This window comes from Bremia lactucae, linkage group LG4 (genome assembly GCF_004359215.1).
Source record: "Bremia lactucae strain SF5 linkage group LG4, whole genome shotgun sequence".
NCBI lineage: Eukaryota > Oomycota > Peronosporomycetes > Peronosporales > Peronosporaceae > Bremia > Bremia lactucae.
In genome coordinates, this window is record NC_090613.1 from 5462376 (window position 1) to 5485405 (window position 23030).

The window sequence follows — 23030 nt, forward strand, 5'->3', positions numbered from 1 at the left end:
TGTAGATTGGTCTTGTCTAATATACCGGACTCTATGGACCATAACCTCGCCGAGAAAGAAGAAGCAGAGCTACAAGCTATGTAAAAAACATAGACATATCCTTCAATGTTTAATGTGCGAGAGCACTAGACACTTGCGACCGGCTTGTCCGTTGCGCAACCCGCACGAAGCTCGAAAGAGCACATATTCCATCTCATACCAAAATTCTGGCACCGTGCGGCACAATACCGAAACTCAGTAGGGGTGGCGCACCATACTGGGAAGGAACTAGGCTCTAAGAAGTATATAAGAGGTGGGGATAAACAGAGCCCAGTCCCAAACAGCTCTATGCTTAATGGCACGGGACGTGAATACAAGCCCCGCTTGTAACTCACGATAACGACTTGTAAGGGATTTGACAAGCCATGGTCAATTTTAATCGACTCAAATGCGGCTTGCAATTATGCTCAATGTTATTCCCTTAAAGGGATCAGCGATATGCTTTGGCGCTTAAAAGCATGAAGGTGATTCGATGTCTGTTCGCTTAGCGACTGGGACTCGTGTCACTATGCATATAGTTCCATTGAAAGTAGGCATAAAGGTTTCGGACTTTTAGAGTATGGGATACTATCTTGTCCTCGATTTAGATTTGAGAAATGATCTCATCCTCGGTATGACCTAGCTTAAACGCCCTAAGCCATGGACTACTTGGAGGTATAGATACCTTTGGCGCAACGCGCAATGTTTCAAGTGAAAATTTTGTGAGTCATGAATCAATCTTTGTTTAAGCGCTATTGGCGCGAGCCACTGACAACGTCTGTCAGCGTGCTGGACATTGAATGTATGAGCAAATTAACTCGAATCTTGAAACAATTTATCATGAGCATGGCTTTTTGTTTAATAGTGGAGCGGCATTTACTTGAGTAGTATTCATTGCGTTAACGAATCACTGAATGCATAGTGGACTAGGACCGAGTCATCAAGGTGTGATTTCTCAGATGCACGTGGAGTGATACGTTATGGTACACTGAGTGAGGTCGGCCGAAATGCCACAAAAAGAGTACACTGTTAGCAATATGCCAAGGCATCCCGGTCTAGACCCATTATCAATGGAGCATTTATGCGTGACGTGACACATAAACGTTCCATTGATAATGAGTTTGAGTTATATAACTCTTCATAAGATGTCGGCTTGGACATCGGCTCTTGTATAGAGCAAATGAAGGCTGTAAAACCTGTTAAACTTTCGAACACGAATATTTCGACCTATATTAGCTGTATGGTATCGACATCGAAGGAGCAGAGGAAAAATTCGGGAATTGCAAGACACGAACCGTCTGGTAAGTCAGATAGAAATACTAGCAAACCGCTTTATACACTTGTCGATAGTAAGATCGATAAAGTTGAAAGTGATGTTAGCCTTGAGGTTTTCCCATCGTTGTATACTCGTTTACAACTGAGCGAAATGTTTGTGGACGAGATCGGCCAGGCCTTATAGGCTGGTGACTTATTTGAGATGGTGGTCATTCGACGAGATACTGAGCTGAATTCATCATCGCTTCTGGACAAGCCATCCTTGAGGACACAAAAGGCTGTATCTAGTGCGCGAAGTGGATCATCCATCCTTAAAGATCCTTTAAATTTAATCATACTTTAAATGAAGTAATCCCAACACGTAGTGTGTTACAATTTACCGTCTGCTTAACCTCCTGATAGAGGTGTACGTCTTCAGATACTTGGTTCTTGTAATTCGGTACTATGTTACACGACAGTGGCCGTAACGAAATGAACAGTGTGACGTCATTGGCGATTTGTATCGCAATAAGTACGAGACTGAAATGGTACGTAGGGGTAAGTCTCCCCATTTGACACCGAGGATTTGTGTCAGAAGCCAAATGGATGGTACATTGTGCTTGCTTATAATTAGCTCAATGCTATTACTATACCATCAAAGACACTAATTGCTAGAGCGCATGTTTGTTAGAACGATAAGGTGGGGTGTACAATGTATAGTGTGCTTGACTAAGTAACGGTTATTATCCGCTTCACATGCGAACGAGTAATTTCCCTTTTAGAGCAGTTAGCACCCCGAGCAACATGCTGTGGGAGTGTCTGCTAATGCTCTAAAGGCTTCCTAATGCCGCGGTTACTTTCAATCGTCAAGTGACGCAGATGTTCCGTTCTCGTCGAGACTATGCACAAACTTATGTTGATTTCATTGCTGTCCATCGTCGTGCGGAGCAGGGTCGGTCGGACGTGGAAACTACATCGACCATTTGCGAGCAGTGATCGAGTAATAAGCGCACAAATAAGTTTTGGGCTAACGCATCTAAATGCATTATTTGTGCAGAAGAGATTCCTTCATAGAAAGGTTTATTGGAGCGAGGCCTTAGAGCACACCCAGCTAAGGTAAGAGCCATAGTTGATAAGCCGGTTTGCAAAATCAGAAACTTGCGTAAGTGTCTTGTCCTTGTCAATTACTTGCACTAGTATAGCGAAATTACGCTAATTTTGCTCGGTCAGTTTTTACCAGGATTCGGATTGGTGCTGGATTAGCGTCGAGAAGAAACTTTAAAGCAGGACAGATAGCCTCATCCATCCCCGATTTTGGCTCTGTCTAATCCTGGTCGACCATTCAGTGTCGTCTGTGACGCATCAGACTTTGCCATTGGCAGTGCGCTATTACAAAAAGATGCTGCTAGACGAGAACGCATCATTGCTTTTGAGTATAGACAGCTTAAAGCTGCACAAAAGGACTCCCAACTTTCTTACAAAGAGCAACTTGCTATGAAGTATGCTCTTGTCATGTTTAGAGTACATATGCTTGGCTCTAAGTCTTTATGATCAATACAGATCATGCGTATTTACGCAATGCGACTATGTCGTCTCACCTCTTACAGAGAGGGAATCAAATGACTTTCTTACTTGGCAAATTATAATTTCGAGGTGAATTATGAGCTGGAAAGCAAGATGTTTTGGCTGATGCGTTATCATATAGAACAGATTATGAGCTCGTGTTTTTGTGTCGCCAGTCACTGACTTAATCGGTTTGGCATACCCCAAGGATGAACAGTGTGTAGCCTTGCTACGAAATCTGATGAGCAATGAATTTTAAGACTCAGACATTAAAATTGTCGGCACGATTGCGTTAGGTTATATCGATACTCTATCGATAATGACTTTTTGTGCAATTGCGCTGATGCAGCGGACCATCTTCGCATCGTTGTTTCTCATGATGAGGAATTGGAATATCGAATCCTCTGCGAGTTACTCAGACATTAAAATTGTCGGCACGATTGCGTTAGGTTATATCGATACTCTATCGATAATGACTTTTTGTGCAATTGCGCTGATACAGCGGACCATCTTCGCATCGTTGTTTCTCATGATGAGGAATTGGAATATGAATCCTCTGCGAGTTACATTATACTGATTGAGTAAGCATCTCGGTCGAGAAAATACTTACGGCTTACTAAGCCAGAGCTACTGGTGGCCCGAATTCTATGTATAGGTCAGTACCTTTGTCTCCACATGCAAAACATGACAACAAAGTTTACCCTCGGCACGTGCGAGTGCACTGCTTGCCTGTTTGCTGTACCCACAGGGTGTTGGGCGACCATTAAAAAGGATTTTGTGTTTAGCCCCCCGAAAGATTCGGACGGCAACAAAGGAAGTGTAGTCTTTGTTGAGCAATTGAGCAAAATGGCTCACTTAGCGAATGTGCTGATACCATTGATGACTTAGGTACAGTAAGACCTTAATCATCGCGTGTTTCGACAACATATGTGTCGTGGCTATGTCTCCGAAAGGGACCCCTTTCACGGCGACGTTCTAAAAGCCGACCTTTAAAGTACTTGGCATCAGATTGGACATGTCCACAGCGAATTATCCGCATAGCGACCATCAAACCGAACGTCTAACCGCGTCATTAAAAGCGTTTTGCGCAGAGACTCCAAAGCACTGGAGCATAATGCTCCCGGTTGTTGAGTTTACGTTGATAACGCTGTTTAATCTTCTACAGGTTATGCTTCGTTCCAACGGCCTCACTCACCCACACGTTCCGTTTACGCTACTACTACATGGGTTTGGGCTTGGTAGGGGAGATTTTGCCAAATTTCTTGCTGATATCAACCTCATTACTGTTAGGAAAAATGTTAACGAAATTCTCTCAACGCGATCAAGGCCCAAGTATATCGGCCAATTTCGTATAGTGCACTAACAGTGTCTTGTAAAATGCGTACGTGTCCAACATTTCAAATCGGGCGTCTCCGCACGTTCTCCCAGTACAAGGCTCATCTCACGAAATGTTCGTGGCACAATGGCTGATAGCCATGACAAACAAAATATCAATGGATGCTATAGGTAGAACATGTATTTGATTCTTATGTGGTCGGTGACCTAGTCATGCTAAATGCGAAAACCTCCCTATAAATGTAGTATGTGCAGTCTTTAAGACCTAATTGCGTCCGCGCTTTATTGAACTATTTGCGGTCATGGTCAAGAAGGATCTAGCTTACAAGGTAAACTTTCCACGCCATCTGCAAGCACACTTAGCGATCAACGTTGGCTTGTTTAGGCCAAATCGCCCATCCTTCCATGTGATATGGAAGGCTCTTGCTTAGAGACAGCGGCTGTGCCGCAGATTGCTGCATCCTCAGTAGGATGTCCAGCTGGCACTTTAAACGATATTAATGACGCTATAACGTCAATAGCGGTTTTTAATTGCGTCAAGGGTGCTTTTTTGCTCGAGCAAGATTCTTACGGAGAAGTTGCACCTCATGCTTAAAAACAAAAAAGTCTTCACCGATGTTTTGGCCCTCTCTACGTCGCTCGACGATCAAGGCACCTTCACTTCCACGCGGAAAATAAACATTCTCATGCCCTTACGTCGTTGACGTGTTTAAGCGCCACCTCAGGGTCAACTTACGTCGAACAACACTTACCACGATTATAGTTGGGGATAAACGGCTCGTTGACCATTTTATGGCTTGGATCTGCGCTTGCTTGTGCACTCGAAGCAATACAGTGCTGGCTAGTAAAGTCTCGTATCTTGGCCGATATGCTGCATTTATTCGACCTTTGGGTTTCAGCTGAGTGATTTATTCATTCTAGACGAACGCCGGTTGCATCGGCATACATTAAAGCGACCAATAATTTCCAAGGCGACAGGCTCGATGGACCCATTAAATTATCGAAAGTTCATTATCGTTTCCGACTCGTGAGATGGTAAATGATCGAAATTTCCTTCATTAAGGACAAAAAGTTACCTCGTTCTTGGTTAAAGCATAATATATTGACGTGGTGTCATGATCAGTGGCATAAGGTTTACTCACGGAGAGCATTGCGTGAAGCAAGCTCCTCCGGCGTTCTCGCCTTTGACCTTTTGGTACACAGTGCCAAAAAGTTGGCCCGCAACCTCTCGAAAGCTATTGTTCACACTAAGTAGCGTAAATCGATATTCGCTATGATCTTTTGCTTTCGCAAGGGCATCAGTCCGACGACAAGCTTGGGTCCTCTGTGTGGATCCCCTGCTATTGCTCTTCTTTGAGCGGGTTCGTCATATTTTGAGCTCTAGGCCCACTGCCATTCAAAATGCATTCAAAATATCCGGGACACGTTCTATCATTTGATTTCTCAACCTTATTTTGAGATGGAGTGTGACTATCATATCCACATCGTCTTCAAGGAAGGGAGCTAATAGTCCGTGACTCAACCGAAGAAGTCATAAGACAAACGCCTGCAAAACACAACCGTAAGATTAGCTGTTAAATTACAGACCTTAAAGAGGAAATGATGGCGAATGTCGACACTAGGTGTCAAAAGTCTGATGGGGAGGGTATAACGGGGTACACTTCGATTGTCAAGACCGTTAATGTGGTACAAGTTTACCTCACATTATGAGTTAATACCCTTCTTGCACCTAAATTCTCTTTTATGGGTAGTACGCTTTGTAGCAACCAGTATAAAGACTTGGCGACCGGAAGTTCGGAGAACAAAGTGGCAACTAATGCCCGAGCGTATGTACTTTAGGTTGGCTTCGTACTCTCACAGATCACAACGCAAGCGTTAGGAAGACACGGCGCGCTTTAAGATCAAGCGTAGAACTGAACTTATTTGTATTTAAATGTAGAATGCCATAGTGTAGTTGCTTTAATATAGATTTCACTGTGTCTCTTAGCTCAGGACCCGTTCAGCTATACGAGCTTGTACGAGCTTATACGAGTCTTTGAGCTATTAGGCTTATTAGCTCTATAGAATTGGTAACTCTTTGAGTCATTAAAGCTTCCTCTGACTAAAGGAGCGAGGAAGCTCCGTTGCACATATAGTAAATTGATTGCAGTGATGATTACATCCCTAGCTCCAAATTTCACCCAGATTGCATCCTTTGCACGCTTGCAAGCGTATCATCGATGCCGAAAAAAGGCATCGATCAAGAATTTTAATTTCGTCGCCACCAGGCTTGTAAAGCCTGGATGAGTCAACGGATGTTGTATCGGTCGTTGGTCATACAATACCAACGAATTAGGTTGCCTGTAGATGGCTATCAAAATATATTTTTGGAAGCGAACGTCAACGCATTGCGGTCCTTCTCCCATTAGTTTATGATATCATTTGAGCTAACATTATGCTCGAAGTGATCTTTAAGATCACTTCTTTCCTGGTGATGCGCACTAAGACCATCAGAATCACTCTTTTTGAAGCGACCTTCACGGTCATTTCGTACCTAGTGATGCTTTTTAGCATTACCAGAATTATCGTCGCCCATGGAGTCATCACAAGATGGCTTCGCACCAAAACGATCTGACGAGTTAAAAAACGTCGTTACTATCTCTGTGGTTGTCACATCAGCCCTAAGGTTTGACGGCGGGCATATCGCAGGCCTTAAGAGTCGGGCGATGACGCCGACTCGTATCAGTCAACTCCAATTGGAGTAGGAGGTGACGATCTTTCCACAGTAGACGCTCATGCGTCTACTGAAACATTTGCATCACTAGCAGCTACACTTAGTTGTGTAGATGCCAGCTTTGCGGCCTCACAGGCCACATCACGGGCTGCGGAAAAAAGTTAGAATTAAAATAAGAACCACCAAGTGCTAATTTATATAGAAGACACACATTAGTACTCAATGTCACTCTACATCAATCATCATAGTGACTGTTGGTCAAGAGGGGCGGTGTAACGGGGTGTCTCGTTCCATAAATATTTTTTTCTACAAGAGAAAATTACTATAGAAGTAGGATATTTTACATATTTAATATTTTGATCTTATCTTTTCAATATTACAAATTTGGCAATATTGAGGGAACAAGACATTAGTTTTGTTGATTGGTTGGTTTCAGCTTAAATCAACCCCGCCAGTTGTTACAAAACACGATCGGACGCTGAGCAAGAAGGCGCTTTGCATAGTAAGTTATTATATATGAAAGTTAGTAGGTAAAAGATCGTTACGTAGAACAAAATGTTTTAATTCATTTACTTTTTCTCTATACTAAAGCTGTAAGGGGGTGTCCCATTACATAAGTATTATTTTATATGAGATATAACACAATCATTAGTTCCTATAAGAGGGAATAAATAAAGAAGTATAAAATTATTATCCTTATTAATTTTGGCTTAAATAGTTTCAATATTTCCATATCGGATAATATTGATGCAATAAAATATTAGCTTCTATTGGCTGGTTGATTTAAGTCTAAATCAACCCCGCCAATCGTTATAAGACACGATTGTGCGGTTCGCAAGGAGGCGCCATACTTAGTTAGATATTAATATAATAAATTCAGTAGTAGATAAAAGATCTGAACGTAGGAAACTAATATATATTTATACAGTTTTACTTTTCCCGAATTCTAATCCTTTGAATTACCTTTGGTAGCTAGAGACCCTAAGCTACTTAAAAACCTTCCTCTGTACTCCTTTGTACGTGAAGTTTCGCGGCACCTAACTTTCACTGTAACTAGTGTAAGGTCAACTAGTACTGGTAAGTACTAGCTAGTGAAAGGTGCCTCATTACATCTGGAAGCACTTTATAGTCCATTCAGCGAGCTACGCAGGTAAATCCTTCACGTGGCCTGATAACCTTCTTGAGGGGCTGGATAGCTCCCTCCTTCTTAACTCGGCTATGGCCGCATGTTGTTCATCTATACCCAGAGTGTACAGCATGGTGCCAACGGCTGGCCCGCCTACGACCGAACGCATTCGTTCGATCACCCTCCCATTCAAGGTCACTCAAATTCATTCAACACGAACTCGACGAGGCCCAAAAGAATGTAACCTTGCTTCACCAGCAAGGCTCTTCACACGCGGAAGTGTTGAGAGAACAGGGTGCTCAACAGTTGGAACTGTTGAGACAGCAGGATGTGTATGCTGCTAATGGGCCGACGCTTCCGCGTCGACCCGAAATCTTAAAGATATCTTAGTCGAAGGCAGTCGAAGGCGAATCCCTTTTGAGATGGCTCGTCGAACTAGACGACGCCAAAGAAGCTCATCGTATCAGTGATGATGCGACGAAAGTGAAATTTGGCATGTCTAACTTAGCCGGACGTGCCAAATCTTCGGCCTTAGGGCTCAAGCTAAACGACCCATTGTTTTTTTTGGGTCGTATAAGGTCTTTAAGACCCAGCTCAGGCAAACATTTGAGCCGCCACGTGCCAAATTCAGGGCTCGAGTCGAGCTCCTGAATTTGAAGCAGGGCAAGCTTGACATTCACGCCTATGCCCAACATACACAATACCTGGTCAGTTGTATCGTTAGTCACTGAATTGATGAACAAACACAGGGAACTGTGTTTATCAAAGGTCTTGCAGACGGTCCTGTTAAGACCCACCTGTTCTTGACCATCAGGAGGACTTTAGTCTTAAACAGGCTTTTGTTCACTCTGGTGCTTATCGTCTACCGAGACGACAAGAAAAGGGAGGTCAAGAACCCATGGATCTCTAGTAAGTAGAGAGCGAGAAACTTCGCTCTATAAATTACAAACGATTACAAAAATGAAATCATTGTCAAAAGATGGGCCACTACGCATATGAGCGTAGTGCTCCACGGCCAGTGCGTAAAACAGTGAGCGAAAAGACCGAACTCTCGCTACGAATAGTGAAGGACGCGGATCCGACGCAGTTGCGAAATCACAATGGCGAGCGGATCGTCAGAAACCGGTCAGGGTCAGTAGGTGCGGAGCGCCCTACTGATCCCGGATCGTCAAAAGAATCTGCAGGTCTTTTGACGAAAGTTGCTCCTCACACACAAACATTGTAACTGTTACAACGCACATTATCTTCTCTGTACTCCTGTGTACGTGAAGTTTCGAGGCACCTTACCTTCACTGTAACCAAGTAAGGTCAACTAGAACTTACCAGTACTAATGAGAGTTGCTTCGTTACAAAAGCCTTAGCATCGGCCTAGAGTAGTTAAGACTATCCTTGCTACTTATAACCTTCCCCTGCACGTCACTGTACGTGAAGTAATCGAGGCACCGTACCTTCACGTATCAGTGTTGGTTGGCTAGTACTGTTATCAGTGTAGGTTGGCAAATACTGTTATCAGCCCTTGCGAAAGGTGCCTTGTTACAGGTTTTAACATTAATGCACATCCGTATACTGAGTCTTTTTAGTATTGAACCTTTAGCTGCTAACAAATCTTAGCAACTTTAAAACCTTTCTCTTCACGCCGTGTACTGAAGCATTCAGTAGCAGCTTAACTTCACTGTCATCAGTGGAGGTCGGCTAGTACTGAAGCAGTTATAGCGAAAGGTGCCCCGTTACACTTAGTCCCCTAGCCTAATTAATTCTCTATGGTATTGCCGAGCTGTATCAACTCAGAGCCTTTCCCGCAAAGAGCAAAGTGGTCAAATATCCCTTATCAGTGCTTTGGCGTTATAGATGTTTTTCTAATAATCGCAAGTTATCGTGAAAGTGTTTTAGTTATGGACGCTCGTTCAAATTATGATAAACGAAGTTGTATTCGACATTTGAGCCTTTCGAAAACTTGCGTACAGAGAGTGTGTCGCTGAGGTGGAACTACGTGAAAAGGTGCTGATAAAAAGCTGTCATGGAGGGACTCGCTGCGAGCGACGGCAAAGCTGGAGGGCGGCCCAACACCGGCGGTCCTGTCTATAAAGACCGAGGTCCATTATCGCATGGAGGACGCTCGACTAATGGTGGGCACTACGGCCGTGAAAATCCGCGTCGTGGGTCTTCTAACGGCTCAGGCCGTGGTCGTCCGCGCTCGCAATCTCGTGGCAACTCACGAGAGCGACGCAATTGTGTCGGCAATCGCACCCCTCTCGGTGTATCAGGAAGTCCAGCTCTTCGGCTTCGAGAGCGAAAGAATCTACTCTTGATGCATCGTACAGGAGCTCGACGGAAAGGTTTATCACCTACCGACGCCGCGACTCGCGTCATTGGCATGGATCTTAAATACATGAAGGTAATTGGCTCTAATACTATTGTCCTATAGTTTGAAGTCCTAAATGATATGGTTATAGGACCCCGAGCATCCGCATCTCACAGACAAGCTAGCAATGTTTCCAAATGTCTTCCCGACCAATGCCGAGTTCCCCGAAGAGCAATTTCGAGTCCATGCATTACGCAATGCTGCTTACGTGAGCCCGTTACCACGAGGTTTCAACCAGCAATGGCATCAGCAATACTCGGCGTTTATTGACAAAAAATTGGCGCTTTTTGACGATCTTACCCGCGCGAAACGTGCGATCCAGCAGCTTTGTGAAGAAATGGACAGTAAAGCAACGGATAGATGTGATTCAAGCGCTGTTGCGGATGAGCGAGCGTTCACTAGTTATCTAATTCGGCACGTCCGTCGATTAGATGAGCGGACGAGTCATACGTGGATGAAGGAGCTTGCAAGTGGGGCACAGAGTGCCGCGACATTGACGCAAGCGCATGGCGTTCCGTTTAAACAATGGCGAGCGGTGCCCGGAGTTGCCAAGTGTCCGCTATTGGACTTTGTCGTGCTATATCGACCGGGGTACGCCGATGCGACGTGGTACATCCGAATTAACGTCGTGTATACTGAAATGCGGGAACTCCAGCGGGACAGTCATCTTCGGACCGGGGACTGGTTCTTTAGTCCACGACGTCATCAGCGACGTACTCAAGGGTGGACGAACACGATGATGGAATACTTGCATGCGATCGTGCGGACTGATAAAGGAGCTGACAGCCACGTGAAAGAAGAGAATGGGGTGAAGAGCTCTTCGAGTGGCATGCCGGGATCAAAGCGTCGCAGTGGGGCAACTAAATCAAGTAGTGATTTATTGATTGTGCGCCTGCGACATGGAGATACACCCGTTCATTTAAATTCGGGCACAAATAGTGGTGCTTTGAGTAGTCTTGACGTCGAAAATACGCTCTCGTGGCATGAAAAGTGGTCGTATGTGCTTAAGTTGTCGGAGTATCAGTTTAAATTAGGTCTGTTGGATCGATCACATTACTTTGATGGGCTCTTGTCGCTCTTGCAAAAAGCAGTGACTCCACGGAAACCACGTATCACAAATCATACGACCAAGGGCGTGGCTGTATTGGCTCTTGGTGTGAATGGAATCATGGAGCTGCTTTCGGTGGTGCAGAAGCTACTTCCTGAGATACTGTTATCGGCTGACACGGTGTTGCTTCTTGTAAAAACAGTATTACAGCTTTTGCGCTATTTGCTGCCTCCTTGTCGGCCAGTGCCTACCGAGACTATCGGAAATACACTTGAAGAAGAGCTCGTTATAACGCTATGCCAGCTATTGCGGGATGTGCTACTGAATGGCACTGACGTGCTCGTTCGTCTGGACGACTGCGGTGCGTGTGGTTGCCTTAATACTTGATTTGGCTTTATTACTTTGACATGACGCTTTTGTGTACGTGAGCAGCACCGCCTTTATGGCCAGCCTTTGTATTCACCGATCGCTTTTTCCATCGCGACGTTTATGGGGCCAACGCAATACAATTCTGTATTGACCGCTGTCAGCGCAAATCTCAAGAGATTGCTGGACGGATTCTTCGACTACAACAAGCGTGTCCGTCGCTAAGCGCTGTGGGTGCCGGTGGCCAGGTCTTGGCGTCTACGATGCATAATGAAGCCCAAATTCTTCAGACACTAGATCGTTTTCATCGTGTCGACTCTACCTCCGACTTGCATCGTGTGTATAACGAGGTGTTTAGTCCTCTTCCGACAATGAGAGCAAGCGGATCGCAACTGTCAAAGGAGCTTCCTGTAGATGTTGCAACCCTCTTTCTTGTGTGTGAGTGGGCCGTGACGAATCAACGACCAGCGGAGTACCGGTATTTATCAGCGCTTGCATTGATCGAGATGCATAGTAACACGCTCCTGGAGTATGGCAAAGAGTACGTATGCGACTAGTGTCTGTAGCAACGCAAATCTTGACGTGATAACTGTATGCTTTGCATAGGAAACGCTTGCTGCCTTGCTGTGGACTTCAAGACCATCAAGTGGTCCTCCAAAGTGCGCTTCAAAACTTTTTGCATCGGTACGAGCCCAAGGTAATTACAGAGGTTACGCAAGTAATTGAGCTCTTTTGTCTCCTCGTTCGGCGTCGATTGTTTTGTGTCGCGAGCTTTGTGGAGTTTGTAATGTGTTGCAACGAAGCTGCAGCAACAATGGACCAGAATGCGCTTTTAACGCTAGCTGCTGGTAGTATTGGCGTTACGAAACGAAAAGAGTCGGCGTCAGTGGTTCATACGGCGTACAATATCGAGTGTTCGCCGGGTCGAGGATACAAGTCGAACGATATGCACCTGCTTTTCTCGAGCGACCGACTGAAGCTGTATCTATGGCAACTACCTCGGAGTCCCTTTCCGCTGCCAACGTGCGTCCCAATGCTTCCCGATGATAGCTACGATGAAGAATTGAGGTATCTACGCTGGCTCGAAGTCATGGAACTCCGTCGTGAAGATTTAAATCACTCCAAGACGCTGGAGCGAGCGCAATCGCTTTGTATCTATGTGTTCCACACACACGGCCAAGCAAATGATTCACCAGCCGTTAGTACGCCTGGAGCCATGGGAGGGAGTACGACTGCGAGTTCAGGAGATACGAGCCGAGTACTTCAGGAAGTGGAATACCAAGGCAGAGTCGGCGAGCTTGTATCAGCGGTCAAGACCATGTGCGGCCACGATAAAGGACGATTTACACTGTGGTTTCTCCATAAAATCTATGATGAAACGACGTTTTTTCGGTTCTCGGACTATGGAAGTGTCGAGCATGTAATGCGACTCGTATGCCTTGTCCTGGAGATCGTCGATGTTTTATCACTATTAGAAGTGCTGTTGCATTTCTTACGACGATCGCCGTGCTTTTTAGTGAAGAATGTTGTGCTGGCGATGATAGAACGCAATGAATTGGCCTTTTGTGCGACGGATCAGATTCCATTCTTACTGCAGTCATTTGTAGACCGCTTTCATCAAATTCCAAAGCATGCGGACGATAAGGCTGGTAACGTGGCTCAATTCTTCTGTAAAATGTACTACGCACATATCAAGAATAAAGAAATCGCCAAGCTGGACTTGCCATTTGCGCTACTCAAGCCAATTGCTGAAACAGCAAGAAAGAATCAAGATGCGACGACTGCTAATGGGACCGTGAATGGCACGAGTAGTAGTGCCAATGCTAGTGGAGCCAATGGGTCGCACAAGCGAGAATTGTCGCTTGACGCGACGAATCCTATAGTGCGCATTCCACCGCCTCGGGAAGTTCTTCCTATCGAGCTCAAGACTGCGCTTGCGAGATCATTTAAAGCTTTGCAAGCACGTTCATTTGATGGCCCTAACGTCGACGGGAAGCAGACGCCCGCAACTCCTGGAGCTGGAAACGGCACTCCACTGGAAAGCTTAAATAACTTGGGCCAAGATGCCCAAGCATCCGATTTTCAAACCGTATTTGAGCCAAATCACGCGAGTTTATCGTGGCAGGAAGTTGTTGGTGAAGCAAGTGCGACCGCCGAAGCTAAATGCCGCGATAGTGCCATTGATTTTGCCGTGAATTCGATCAACATGAGCATGACGTCGTCTTCAGTGGGCTCAACCAATGCGAATGCAACACGGGAGCGGCGCACGCCTAATTACGTCTTCTTCTTCCGTGCTGCGTTAAGTGAAGCGATGGACAAGTGGATGGCGAACATATCAGCACGCATCAAATCCAATTGTAAGCGGCCTATTACCACTCCACATTATGTGCATCGATGCGTGCGGCTCATTCGAGAGGTTGTGGAACAGCATCCGGATAATAATGAGGAATTTCGAGACAAATTCTCAAACACTTTGGTGGTTTGGCTACAGAAGGAAGTATTGCCTGGATTTGCGGGAAGTGATACTCCGAAGCGGTCTCGGAATCCATTTTTGAATGCTGACAATAGCAAAGAAGCTTTTGTCTTGAATCAAAAAGGCCGATTGGATCGATTGCAGTATGGACTCAAGAGCTTCCTCGTTTCTTTGATTGTACATCAAGTTTTGGACTTATCTCAGGTGCTTCGATTGGTACTAGTGCCGCTCTTTCCGCGATTGGTAGGACCGATTGGTAGGACTGTAGACATACCAGGATACTTACTTTCTCTAATACTCTAGCGCCGAGCGTCACGTGATCCACCACCAAATCTACCGACACAACTGCTGGCGATGGCTTTAGTGTTCCAGCTATTCTCAGAACCTCCCCAAAATCTTCTGCTTGATCCTCAGAAGCTCGTCATGTTTGACGAACCATTGGTGAGTGAAGTCTACATTGTGCGGAGCGATTAATACCGACGAATTTGTGCATGTTTTGGGCGCTAGACTAAATACCACTTGCGGTTTTTGCGGTCCCAGGTCCCAGCGTGCTTAATGTTTCCACTGTGCTTTCTATTGTGTCAAATTTCGTACCAAATGGAAGATAATTTTTTACTCCGCAAGCGTGAAGAGCGTGGCGTATTGGCTAGCGCGACATTGTTTAACTTGACGTCGGATGGTATTGTTCGGGATACGATATTTCATGATACGAAAGAGGCTCGCGAGAAGCACATTTTACCAGTGTATCACAAGAAGCAGTGGCACACGGCAGTTTTGCTGACGCATTTTTTTCGATCCCCTTCATCTCCAGCGGAAGATAGCAATGGACAGGTTCAGTTGCTGAAAGTAGATCAGATTATCGATCAAATGAACATATGGACTCTCCATCGTGGCGGATCGATTTATTTAGATTTACAAATGAGCCGTCAACAGCAAAAAGTAAAGCGGTCAAAGCGTGTCTCTCGACATGAGCGCCATTCGAATGCCCAGCATTCAGCAGGTCAGAACAAACGAAAAGCTCTGCAAAGTGAGCGCTTGCGCTCGACGAAGCGATCAGCAGTCGAGAGTGGCGACAGCGCTGTGGTGGCTAATAGCTCCCGTAGCAGCAAAACGGTGTCATTTGGTGGAAATCTGTTAAGCAGCAATTTATCTGAAGGAGATGACGAGGCTGACGAAGACGATTTTGAGCTGGAACTAGGATTCGACGAGTCGAGCAGTGCCACCGATATTCTGTCGAGTTTGATCGTCTTGCGTACGCTAAAGCGCAGCTCACGACCGCCTACTGGAACAGGTTTGAATTCTCTATCATCAGCTGTTTCAACATCTGTATCAACGTCCCAAACGTTAGTCGCTGCTTCCGCGACGCTTGCGTCGCCATCACCGCTTACGACGCCAAAACATAATGGAACACCATACCATGGGCACCAGGGCGACGGAACGGATGGCAAAGTCCGTGGAAACCCAATTATTTCCAGTGTTAGCGCCAAAACAAAGATGTTGAGTTCGTTGCCCGCGATGACTTTGGCGGCTATGAAAAGTTCGTTGACGCCATGCGAAACCCGCATGGTCGAGGCAGCTCGGGAGGCTCAGGACTCGGCGATCGCTTCGTTATATGCTGCTACCGTATGTAGCATTTCAAGACGGGCCATGGGCTCTGTGATTGCCAAGATCCTTCAAATCCTCGAAGACGACGTCAAGCATACGCTTCCAGACAAGTTTGCACGTCAATTGAACACAACATCCATCTTGCGTCTTGTAGGAGGCATTATGTGCACGCCTCCAGGCAATGCGTTTTTGCCGCGATACATGATGTCTCTTGCGTCGCAACTCGAGTGGCTCTTTGAAGGCTGTACGCGGTATGACAAGCAGCTCAAGTCATCATGTAATCGCGATAGTCTTTTTCAGCGTCGACTGCGTGTTAAATTGGCTGTGCGGCTTCAGCTCGTGGGTGTCATTGGACCCGGTAAGCATGCGGTTTTGACCATTTCGTACCGTGATCGGATTGTCAAGACACTATTTGCGTGTCTGGGTACGTCGATTGTGTCCACGGGTCCAGGGTTGTCGCTTTTTAGCTGGATATTGGACCTTATTCCAATCGTCAATGCCTCTGTTCTTCATGATCGACAATTTGTACGTATTTACAAGCTCAAGCTTGAAAAGTTAACGTGATACTGACTTTCATGTATAGGAACTGGTCGAAGCACTGCAGCTTCCGAATGAGCTCAAGCGGCGTGTATGGTCCGTACTACCACGTCCGATGAATATGTTTGGAGCCGCGAATGTGTTTGTAGCTCGCACTGCGAAGTCTAGTGCTGCTGTGTCGAAGGACGCGAAACCAGAGTATGTGCCGATGGACCCGTGGACTCTGCTTGAACATGTGCCGAATTTGCCTAGTGATGCTTTGGTGCCAGCGTTGATACATCCGGTTCCAAAGCGACCGCGGAGGGTGTTTCGATGTGTGTAAAGAGTTTGTCTTGCTTGGTTTCAGTTTGGTGTTACCTTGACACGCTAGGGTGGTGGCCACTTAATTTCAGTGGCAGTCGTAATGCTCTGCAGCAGTAAAATAAACATAATGAACAATGTGAGGGATGCGCTTATTTGTTTATTAAGCTATCGTGAGCGAAGCTAAAAAAGCGTAGTAATACTTAATTTGAGGGGTCTGGTATATTACATTTATAAAAAAAAACAGAACATCCTTTTTCTACAAGGCAAAACGTGGCAAACATAAACAAAACAATGGAACCTAACGGCAGCTTGGCCAAAAAGAAGGCGCCACCGAAGCCCCGCAAGCGCAAAATCAGCGATGTCGGAGCGGCATCTAAGGATGGAATGTCGTCCGCCAAACGATTGTCCACTGATCCTGTGGCGGAATTGGTGTCCTACGAATCTGCCGCTGAAGCGCACACAGGGCAGACAGCACAGTTGAAGCCGTTTGTACGCGGCGAATTGGTGGAAAGCAGTACGTTTCATGCCGCAAACTGCTACAAGCAGGGTTCAATTTTATTTACATGGCTGTTGGCGTGGTCATACGTAGTCAAACAGATGCTCTTCGGCTTTGGGGACGTATCTGAGCCGCATGACGAAACAGCAGAACTCATGGAGGATATCGTGGTCGAGTACATACACGCCATGGTTCGGATTGGCTTGTTCTACTTGTGGTATTTTACATGACGCGTGATTGTTGCTACAGACCAAAAAGGCCATGGAATTGGCCACTGTCAAGGGCAAGCTGGACACGGAGTGTTTTATCTTTCTTGTCCGCAAAGATCCGGAGCGTTATGAACGCATCGCTGAGCTGTTGCGTGCAAATGACGAGTTCCGTGCTGCTCTTAATAGTGGCTTTGATCCAAGTGACGAGAAAATGTACTAGTAGAGTTTGCCTAGCTCTGCATCTGTAAAATTTAGATTTTTGTAATAACATTTTGAAAGCTAATACTCCCGGACTAGACGTTTTCGTGATGTTAGAAACACCAATTCCATGTAAAATTTGCCTTGGATTTTCGCATGCTTTATTTGGCGAAGAGTGATCTCTAGGAATGATGCTTACCAGTCTTCCACTTCCACTTCCGATGCCGAAACGAGGCATGGAAAGATCTGCTTCCTTTCACGACTATTGCGAAAGCAGCGGCTGTAATTCAGTGTGGCTTCGGCAACGGTCTCGCATCCAAGCCACGGCGCCCATAAGCGTAATCAAAAATAGAACGTCGCCGTTCTCGACGATGCGACCGTCGGCGGCTTCCTATCGTGACGCAGAAAGTGAGATGCTGCACGGCAAGATGCTATATACAGACAGGGATTGCAAGAAGTCTAATGCGACGGACAGTGAGCGAGACTACCTGGACATGGAGGAGCAGCTTACTGCATTTGTAGAATTTGTGGGTTATTTACATTAAAAGCAATTTTAGTAATAATATGACGCTCTTGTCAGCAGAATGCGACGGATTTGGAGAACTTGGACATTATCCCGAGCCAAGACTTTAAAGGTAGGTCAAATCGATTATTTTTTATTGTTGTTGCGTAAAATAAAAAAACATTGTTTGTATGTTTTTAGGTGACGAAGAAAAAGAGTTGGCGGCTCAATCTTCTCAGTACATAGAAACGAGTAGTTGGGAAGACATCACAGATGGTATTTGTCAAATTCAACGCTTTGTGAGTTGCTGTGATGATTCACAACATTTGCGTTTGCGTTGTAGTGAATCAATTTCCGGATGAAGCATCGGAAGTTTTTGATAGTACGTTCTTCTGATTTTTGCATTGGCAAATTGACACGATTTATTTCTGCTCAGGCGTTATTCATGATGTTCGACCAGACCCGATGTCTATAAGTGCTGGAGCCTTTCACAATTATAGAAGAAAAAATAAATCTGGATACGCAAGTCCATCTCTTTTTCGGTCATTGAACAATATAAAAAGTGAACAGACAATTTATACTTCGTCTGACGATAGTGAAGGCTCATTGAGTGGTACCTGAAAATTTTCAAGTAGAGGTTTCTGCTAGGAATGATTTTAACTGAGTAATTTGTCAGATGGATTTGACGTTGCAGAAAACGTCACGCGCGAGCTCACCACAACTCCTACAAATATAGCAATGCAAACGAACTCTAGTCGCGGCGATTCGGCTACAGATGCAAAGGTAGGGAGTATTTTTTGGCAACATTATTCTCAAAAGCTAATGGATGTTAATCTATGTAAGCCGCAATGGATGCAACGATGCTTAAATAAACGCAATTCTTCGTTTAGAGACAACTCTCCCAGCTGTGTGGTAAATAGGCAGCTGTTGCTGATGGCATCAGTGGCCCATACCAGTGAATCGATGAAACATACGGTTATTGAGCTAAAAAATGGATTCTTTGACGCAAGTGATGACGTGAAACATATATCTACTCGAGACCGCAGCCTGATGAGCAAGAATCACGTGCCACTAGCATCCAAATTGACTTTTGCTCATAAAAATAAGGTCAAGTCCTCATCCCTTAGTTCAAAAGCCTTATATTTAGGTGCATTCCAGCCACGTCTCGTACGAAAGCGACGGAAAAGTGAGCAGCTTACACTTGACGGCTTCATTCGGGCAAAGATACCATAACGATTTCGATAGAAATAACATGTTCTAAGCAAATCTTATTAATTTGCGTTAAAGGAAATAATTGGTGGGAAAAGTTCTGGCGCATATCATCGCACTTAAGCCCGTACTCACCGTACTATCTCTTTGCGACTCAGTCGGCCAAGTCAATAGGCATTGGCATACCTCAACCTCCCTGTCGTATTCTTCGATACCCTCATGGCTTACGTCACGCTGACCAATATCACTGTGCTAGACAATCCTACAGCCTTTACCAATCCTCTCCAATTCGAGGTTACGTTTGAGTGCGCACAACCGCTTGAGGCTGGTGCGTCCAACACCTCATCATAATTAATTCTGTAATGCCAATAAATGTCCTGATGTTTGGTTTCAGACCTCGAGTGGAAAATCACGTATGTTGGCAGCGCTGAAGACGAGAGTCGAGATCAGGTGCTGGAAGAAGTGCTAGTTGGTCCTGTGCCCGTGGGAACGAACAAATTTGTCTTTCAATCGGATCCGCCAAATCCTGATCTGATTCCCGACGAAGACAAGGTTGGCGTAACTGTAGCCCTTGTAACCTGTTCGTACCGTGGGCGAGAATTTGTACGCGTGGGGTACTATGTCAACAACGATTATGCTGACCCATTTTTATTGGAAAATCCACCCACGCGCGTCGATGTAAGCAAGTTGCAGCGCAATATATTGGCGGATAAGCCACGTGTCACACGTTTCCCAATTGACTGGTCACCAACGGGTGCAAAGGACTCTAAGATCATGGAAGATGGTTCTAATCTGACATTCTCAAACCCAGGACAGAGTGGCAGCTTTGGGCTCTCTGGCGGCAACGACCTTGATATGGATTTCGTGGATGACGAAGAGCTTGTGAAGGCAGCTGCTCAGCTGGACCACAATTACACGGATATTGTGATTGACGGGGCCATGGTGGATGGTATGGAGGAGGACATTGATCTTGACGAAGAGGACGACGAAGCTGACTCAGTGGAAGAAGCGGAAGAAGAAGACGCAGATGGAGATCTCGAGATGGAGGATATTGAGTGAAAGACTTCGGTATAGACACTAGCCACAATTGACAAAATTGAGGGGAAACCCGATTGTATTTATAGACACAGAAGGAGTGACGGACGAGAATGTTCGAGAGTGTTGGTAACTGCGTGTTTTTTAATAACATCTACTGAAGTAATTGTGATGTAAACCACTATCTAAGACCAAAATAGGACTTCAGCGCAGCTTAAATTCATGCCGATGATTGTAGGACCCACTTTTGCCATCAAATCGCACATTAATGGCAATATCAAGATCGCGTGGATTTGTGGCATTTGGCTTGCACGTCAGCTCGCCTTCAATCAGCTCGCCAGGATGACACGCAAGCTCACCTTCCAGATAAAAAACCGTCTGTTTCCAATGCGTATACTCGGCTTTAGGTCCCGTCGATAAGCTCAACATTTTATGAGTTGCGGAAAACGTACAGTCAAAGTACGCCACGAGCGCATGGCAAAAGTCTTGACGAAACGCTGTCAATTGAAAGGTCGATGAAAACGTGAGCTCTTCCTTCGTCACACTTGTCAGATCAATATCGAAAATTGGACACACATCAGTCAATAGCGCGTCGCTACTGACGGTATCAACCAGCGGCTCAACTTTGGCAATTTCTTTAATGCAACTCATATCGAAACCGTACACATTATCCCAAAAATTTAGTTTTTCGGACTTGTAGTCGCCATCTTCGATAGCTCCGATATAGAGAGTCGCGTGGTCGGGAAACATGAGGCCATGGGGTACGAGATACTTGTCCCGCGCGTACAGTACCGTATCTAACATCGACTCGTATAATAGAAAGTATCCCATCCACTCGGATATAATAATATCGACTTTGTCTACCGGAAGTGTCAAGTCCTCCATTTTGCCTTGTAAAAGCGTGATTTGATCGGCATAGCCATTTGCTTGAACGATCATACGCGCCTGCGTCAAGATACTGGAGCAGTCGACTCCATAGACGTGTTTAGCACCAGCTTTGGCTGCAAACATGGAGAGGATTCCAGTGCCACAACCTACGTCGAGCACCACCTTGTCCTTAAAGAGGTGTTTGCTCTGGAGAATGGCATTCATGTAAGCTTTGGTGCGCACTGTGTCTTTGAGCATCTCCTCATGAATACCAAAGTGCGAGTACGAGTCAAAGTAGTAGTCTTTGCTCGTCATCTCCGCGGGGACACTTTCATTGGCAACACGCGGAGCCGACGACATGAAGTTACTCGCGACTGACGAAAAACCAGAGATTGAGCTCACCAATAACTGCGAGGTCATTTTTGCATTTTTGATTGGTTCAGGAGTTTTTTTCAGATATTTAAGCCTTTCAAAATATCAATTTTCTCAATCCCGGTCTCTTAAAGGTGGTTGCAAGTATGACATTGCTAAGGCGCTTTTAAGTGCATGTTGTTGATAGTGATGACGGACAATTATGATAATCAAGTTATCTAATTAAATAGAATAGCCATTAAACATTCGGTAACGGCTCCTTTTCAGCAGTAGTGTAACGGGCTAGAGTTGCCCTAATGTTACACAGTCCCCATTAAGTACATTTGGTACTTAAGGGGATGGTTAATTGCTAAGAATTCTTAGCAACCAAAGGTCGATACTTAGGAAGACTAAGCATAAGGAAAAAGTAAAACTGTGGTAATATAATGAAGTTCCTCCGTATTGTAATCTTCTTTATTAACTAAAAATATAAATCTAACAATGTATTGCAAGTTATTGCTCACAGCCCAGTCGCGCGTCTAGCAGGGATAGGCGAAATTGATTAAGATACTTTCATCAACCAATGAACAGAGCTGTCGAATTGCCGCTACAATATTACTGCATGGTAATATTGGAAATATCAAGTAAAATCATTAAAACATATATTAATTTTAGGCCACTGCTGAATACAGCTATTTTAACATCCCTCGACCCATAGCCAATCAGAACGCGTAACAATATGCTTCTCATCGCTCACGTCGTGTCGTATTCCGTATCGTACCGCACTTTTCCCCACGCTTTAGAATCTTTCGTAAAACACTTGGTTTCATTCGCTAACACGACGACCGTGTCAGCGAAAAACACTGTAACGGGGCACTACGACTTGTACTGCTTCAGTACAAGTCCACTTGGCACTGCTTTAGTTGCGAGTGGTGCCTTACGTTATTTCACGTACACTAGTAGGTGCAGAGGAAGACTTCTCTTTAAGATAACTAATTAAAGAGGATTAAATGAAAACTGTTATAATATTATTAAGTATCTCTTCTTTCTATCTGTTAACGCTAACTTAATTTTAAACTAATACTAAACATGCAATTGAAATCTTATCTTATCTTATCTGTCTCTCTCTTTTGTTTACATGTACAGTTGATTAGTCTGCGGGATAAATAGATATAATGGCCTATACCTATTTATGGATAAGATTTCTGAACATTACTATATAAACTAATATCCTCCAAATATTATAAACCTTTTAGATAATATATTAATTAACAACCTTTAAATGTTAGTTTCATGTAACGATACACCCCGTTACATCACCCCTCCCTTAAACGACAATCACTCTGACTGTCATTGGATGGAGTGGTCACTATGTGACCGCTTAATTTAAAACAATGTTGATTGGTCAGAACCATCATTTTAAATTCCATCGCATGAAGAATAAACTCATGCGGGGTGTT

General features: G+C 44.9%; 3 protein-coding genes across 3 annotated transcripts; 2 read left to right on the plus strand and 1 right to left on the minus strand.

The window, feature by feature from the left end:
• The first annotated feature begins 9940 nt into the window (after positions 1 to 9940).
• Positions 9941 to 16874, plus strand: CCR75_000055 (uncharacterized protein). Its single transcript, XM_067958163.1, has 7 exons — positions 9941 to 10404; positions 10463 to 11780; positions 11852 to 12326; positions 12392 to 14501; positions 14562 to 14717; positions 14799 to 16388; positions 16447 to 16874. Exons 1-7 carry the CDS (start codon positions 10027 to 10029, stop codon positions 16720 to 16722), a joined length of 6303 nt encoding a protein of 2100 aa, XP_067816251.1. The 5' UTR covers positions 9941 to 10026; the 3' UTR covers positions 16723 to 16874.
• Positions 16875 to 17738: 864 nt separating this feature from the next.
• Positions 17739 to 21715, plus strand: CCR75_000053 (uncharacterized protein). Its single transcript, XM_067958161.1, has 7 exons — positions 17739 to 18133; positions 18190 to 18241; positions 18310 to 18384; positions 18452 to 18490; positions 18545 to 18721; positions 18785 to 19645; positions 19712 to 21715. The coding sequence occupies exons 1-6, from the start codon at positions 17795 to 17797 to the stop codon at positions 19339 to 19341; spliced, it is 1239 nt and encodes a 412-aa protein (XP_067816241.1). The 5' UTR covers positions 17739 to 17794; the 3' UTR covers positions 19342 to 19645; positions 19712 to 21715.
• On the minus strand, positions 20557 to 21639 carry CCR75_000054 (uncharacterized protein; the record flags this gene model as incomplete). The annotated part of the gene is made up of 1 exon (XM_067958162.1): positions 20557 to 21639. One exon carries the CDS (start codon positions 21637 to 21639, stop codon positions 20557 to 20559), a length of 1083 nt encoding a protein of 360 aa, XP_067816250.1.
• Positions 21716 to 23030: the final 1315 nt, after the last annotated feature.

Excerpts from the sequence above, each read along its gene's own strand:
- CCR75_000055 (XM_067958163.1), top strand. The coding sequence starts at position 10,027 with ATGGAGGGACTCGCTGCGAGCGACGGCAAAGCTGGAGGGCGGCCCAAC. Across the intron at positions 10,405-10,462 it reads TGGATCTTAAATACATGAAG|GACCCCGAGCATCCGCATCT; the intron begins GTAATTGGCTCT and ends ATATGGTTATAG. Across the intron at positions 14,502-14,561 it reads TGCCGCTCTTTCCGCGATTG|CGCCGAGCGTCACGTGATCC; the intron begins GTAGGACCGATT and ends CTAATACTCTAG.
- CCR75_000053 (XM_067958161.1), top strand. The coding sequence starts at position 17,795 with ATGATGCTTACCAGTCTTCCACTTCCACTTCCGATGCCGAAACGAGGC. Across the intron at positions 18,242-18,309 it reads CCCGAGCCAAGACTTTAAAG|GTGACGAAGAAAAAGAGTTG; the intron begins GTAGGTCAAATC and ends GTATGTTTTTAG. Across the intron at positions 18,385-18,451 it reads TTGGGAAGACATCACAGATG|TGAATCAATTTCCGGATGAA; the intron begins GTATTTGTCAAA and ends TTTGCGTTGTAG.